This window comes from Pinus tabuliformis, chromosome Q, assembly GCF_031772625.1.
Source record: "Pinus tabuliformis cultivar Carrire ecotype Pingquan chromosome Q, CPIR1, whole genome shotgun sequence".
NCBI classification, from domain to species: domain Eukaryota; kingdom Viridiplantae; phylum Streptophyta; class Pinopsida; order Pinales; family Pinaceae; genus Pinus; species Pinus tabuliformis.
This window is the reverse complement of record NC_142296.1, coordinates 634,628,911-634,633,954: the sequence shown is the minus strand read 5'-3', so window position 1 is coordinate 634,633,954 and position 5,044 is coordinate 634,628,911. Positions and strand designations below refer to the sequence as shown.

Sequence of the window (5,044 nt, the reverse complement as noted above, 5' to 3'; positions counted from 1 at the left end):
ATCGTTTTACAAGAACGGAAAGGTAATAACTATCATTTTTCAATAATGCACAGAAACTTGTCGTGCGCGGAATCAAGATGGATTCTAGTGAATGCAATCAGGACGATGATTTTTATGGCGCTCTTGGTATGATGAGGTTGAAACTTCTTGATACAGAAGGATGTACCTTGGAACGCATTATGAAATGGGTGAAGTTCCCAGATCTGATATGGCTACGCTATAGGGAGTGTCCCCACGCTTCCCTGCCTCGCTGCATTCCAATGAAGAAATTAAGGGTTCTACAAGTGTCCGGGAGGTCATTGAAGACATTGTGGGACGAAGAAGCCGAGGTAAATAGAAATTTGTGTGAACGTTTATGTGTTTTGTCGCCTCAACATTAATGTAAAGATTTTGTAGATGAGAATCCTTATCTATACACCACTTTCTTATAGTTGAAGCCGTGAACATTTTGCAGCCACCAGAGGAATTGCGGGAGTTAGAGATTTAACTGTCGTCATTACTGATGAAGTTACAGGTTTCTCAAAGCATAAGCCTTTCTCCATGCACTTAACCTGCAGTTTCCATGAATCAACAATAATTTGGTTATATAATAATAAAAAAAAACATACGGCCTGTGTTGGTCTGAGTTTTTGCAGTCATTGGTTACCTTGTAGCATGCTCCACAGCCCTCTCCGCCTTTGAATAAAACGGGGCTTACAGCCCCTACTCTCGCTCGCAGAGGCTTCTGATCTACAAGGCCGCCATACCCGCAGGCCCCACCTGCATTGCGACAAGAGTTACTAGAATTATTGTTAAATAGTTCAGTATGAGAGATGTTGTCACTCCACAAATGAAGTATGTAGAATAGCACAACAAAAAATACACGATATACCATCGCTGCCATCGCCATCTGGACTGCCATACCAGGTGGCTGTAGCAGGGTGCCATTCCAAGTCATCTCTATTAAGCTCAGTGTGTTCCAAACCCAACGCTGCTTCCTTGCACGAAAACAACAACAACAATACAAAGCAAAATGCAGTTACATTTACACAGACATTGGGCACCAGCGGCCATTGAAGCCCAACTGTCCGCCTCATACTAACGAAATAAAGTAACCAAGAAAGCAATGAAACGCAAAGGAACAACAAACCCAAATTTATTGGTGCAGAGACGAGAGCTTTAGAAGGGCAGCGCCACCCCCGGGCCGCCCCGTCGATTCCCGGAATCGACCCTCCGCCCCGCCCGACCGGCGGAGGGTCGATTCCGGGAATCGACGGGGCGGCCCGGGGGTGGCGCTGCCCTTCTATCGTTGCAAGAAGCGAGGACGAATTTATAGATGTCGTCTACTGAACAATTAAACCGTTTACATTTCCTAATTGTTATGGTTTCAATTAGTATAAAAAATTAGATATTAAGTTGTTTTTAAGTGAAGGTTTGATTATAATAATAAAAATATTAATAACCATCTTAAAGCACAATCTATAATGAGAAAAGTACAAATGTTATTAAAATATTTGTTTAACACAAACCAATATTATAATTAAAGTATATAGCCTTTTTTACCGTAAAGTCATATGAGTAAAAGAAACTCTTAACCATGAAGCTAACTCTATAACTAAACAAAAAGATCTTCCTTCCGTGCAATTACAAATTCTACTCCCAGTCGTATCCAGTAGTTGTTCTTTCCCTATCGATCTATTGTATAATTGCGAATTAAGTTTTGTTTCTGACAAATTCCGACATAATATCAGCTATGTCTGGACACTTCAAATCAAATCAAGAAGGAATCGAAGCAAGCATAGATGGCGACCCTAATGATAAAGTATGGCCACCACTAACCTACATAATTAGTCAAAACCCACGCTATGGAATAGATTGCACACAGAGATAAAAAAATATATTTCAGTAGAGATCGTTATAGCTGGGGGGCCCCTCTGTCTGTGTCAGAATTATGTTATAGCCGGCCTTTACCAACGTATGACATTGTATCTATTTGGCAAGGCCCGGATGGCTTAATTTTATAACTATCCAGATGTCTTGCTTCGTAAAAAGATAAAAATAAATAAATGTGTATATATCGTATTTGAAAAAACGTTTGCTTTTACTCTCTCATATTGACATTGAGTATAAATTTGTAAAGATTGAGATTGTTTAATTTTATAATTATGTTAATAGGTATGTTTTGGGATGGAATTTGTGCAATAGAAAAATTATATGCAAATACTTAAAATAAGAATGAACAACTTTGAGGTTGTATGTTAATTTAATTTTTTTTTATTAATAATTTTTAATAGATAAAAGAACTCTTTTTTTAATAAATAAAAGATTCTTTTAAAGTAAAAGAGCCTGAGAAATGTTTAAGTTAAGCAAGAGTTAGACTCAACATAAATAGATTTATTTAGAAGAATAGAAAAATACATGTAGACATTTGGAATCTTATAATATAGGTAAACGATGAACAATCTTGTGGTTAAGGTGCTTGTTTTAAGGTGTTAATTTATTTCTTTCTTATCAATAAAGTTTTTTATCGACAAAAAAATTCCTTTAAATAAAGGAGCAACTTCACAATCCGGGAAAAAGAAATGTTGCAGTTTAGACGTGTCATATTTGATAGGGTATTGTAGTTTAGACGTGTCATATTTCATAAGGTATTCATATTGACAACGCTAACAAATTTCATAGGGTATTGATTGAAAATATTTGTATTGACTTTTCTATGGTTTTTGACTTTTTGACCATTATAAGAGGTCCATCTAAATCAAGTTTTTTTATATGTTTTTTATTTTTTAACATAATGGGTAGTGCCTCGACTAGGGTCAACCCATATGTTGGATGGAAAAATGATTTTCCTAATAGAGACCAACCCATATGTTGGATTGAGGGATGATATGCCTAAGAATGGGATGTTGTTACCAGGATTGTGCAAAAATGATTGAGCCTCGCGCATTTTGGGACAATGTAACCCCCACAATTGGCTCCGCCCTCAACCCATCCTCATGAGATTTGAAATTGTGCTTGAGTGAGGTGTTAATTTTTTTCTTTCTTATCAATAAAGTTTTTTATTGACAAAAAAATTCCTTTAAATAAGGAGCAACTTCACAATTGAAATTCCTTTAAATAAAGGAGCAACTTCACAATTGGCAAAAAGAAATCTTGTAGTTTAGACGAGTTGTATTTCATCGAGTATTCATATTGACAACGTTAACAAATTTCATAGGCTATTGGTTGAAAATATTTGTATTTACTTTTCTATGGTTTTTGACTTTTTGACCATTATAAGAGGTCCACCTAAATCAAGTTTTTTATATATATATATATATATTTTTTTTGTTAACATAATGGGTAGTGCCTAAGCTAGGGCCAACCCATATGTTGGATGAAAGAATGATTTTCCTAATAGAGGCCAACCCATATGTTGGATTGAGGGATGCTATGCCTAACAATGGGATGTCGTTACTAGGATGGTGCGATAATGATTGAGCTTGGCGCCCTTTGGGACAATATAACCCCCACAATTGGCTCCACCCTCAACCCATCCTCATGAGATTTGAAATTGAGACTCGATGAGGATTAAATCTCACATAAACCAACTAATCTACACCTCATGGGTTATATGTTATGATTAATGATGATAGATGAGAAGTTATGAAGCATTTTTATGTTGTTGGATTATGTCTTAAGTATGATAAATTTTATTGTTTAAATATCTACAATGCAATATCAAATTAGAGATATAATGTCTGTTTTATTCAGTATACAAATAAAGACTTTTGAATTCATTTAGTGATATAATTTGTTCATAATGTCATGGTTTTTTAATTTTATAGTTGAAAAAATTTCAATTTCTTTTGTATCTAGCATGTTGTGGTTGAAAACATGTTAAATTTATACTTAGGAAAGAAAAATGATATTCTACCAGAAACATTAATGTGTTTTTTCCTTAAAAATTAACTTTGTTTGAGACATAAAAAATTGGTTTTATTAGCATTTTTTAAAAAGTTTGAAAATTGACCCTAAAAAAAAAAATCATTATTCCAGTATCATCACTTTCGTTTTGAAGCTATATTTTGCACAAAAATTTCGTAGTAAATTTCGTAGTCACTGCCATTTTTAAAACACGTTCAAAATTGACACCTAAAAAAAAAAACATCGTTCCAGTATACACACTTTTCGTTTTTAGCACTGTTTTTGATGTTTTTTTTGGGGTTTTTTGGCCAGAGTTCCCGTTTTGAGTTTATAGTTCCCGTTTCAAAGTTTACATTGTTCTATCTACAAAGGGAATGGTGAAGCCATTGACCAATCTCAAGCCACCAAAAGACCCATTTGGAGAGGCCAGAATCAGAATGTGTTTCCAGATCCAAACTCCCAAAGTTATGATCAGACTTAGCATGGAACTTTCAAGCATCTTACCCTCCTTGGGCTACACTGCAACCACAAACACTGTCTGGAGCCATAATTGGAGGAAAAAACCCTATACCAACACCTATCAACCCCAGACCCAATTCTATGAGCCTTGTGGTGGCCATTTTGCGATAAAAGGACTGCATACAAAGTTCTCCGTACTAGATACTATTGGCCTACACTTTTTAAGGATGCCAAGAAGTTTGTTTTAAGTTGTGATGCTTGCCAATGGATGGGGAGACCAGTTGCCTCCGATGAAATGCCTCTTCAACCACAAATCACCATTGAACCTTTTGAGAAGTGGGCATTGGACTTCATAGGGCCCATCTCCCCAATGTCAAAGAAGAAAAAATATATCTTGGTGTGCACTGACTACGTCACCAAGTGGGTGGAGGCTAAAGCATTGTATGCTGCCACTGAAAAGGAAGTAGTATAATTTTTGTTCGAGGACATATTTACAAGATTCAGTGTGCCTCGTGAAATCGTCACAGACCAGGGTACACAATTTACATCAAAGTTGGTCAAGGCACTCACAGAGCAGTATCAAATTAAGCATCGCAAATCGACTCCTTACCACCCCCAGGCTAACAGGCAAGTGGAGTCCACGAACAAAGTTTTAGAATCCATCCTCACAAAAACTATTCAACTGCATCATATGGATTGG

General features: G+C 36.2%; 1 protein-coding gene across 1 annotated transcript; it reads right to left on the bottom strand.

Annotated features, from left to right (window-relative positions):
• Positions 1-425: 425 nt before the first annotated feature.
• LOC149221068 (expansin-B16-like) lies at positions 426-1,154 on the bottom strand. The gene is made up of 3 exons (XM_089387310.1): positions 872-1,154; positions 647-759; positions 426-551 (listed from the first exon to the last, which is right to left on the bottom strand). Exons 1-3 carry the CDS (start codon positions 1,074-1,076, stop codon positions 426-428), a joined length of 444 nt encoding a protein of 147 aa, XP_089243436.1. The 5' UTR covers positions 1,077-1,154.
• Between the last annotated feature and the right edge of the window lie 3,890 nt (positions 1,155-5,044).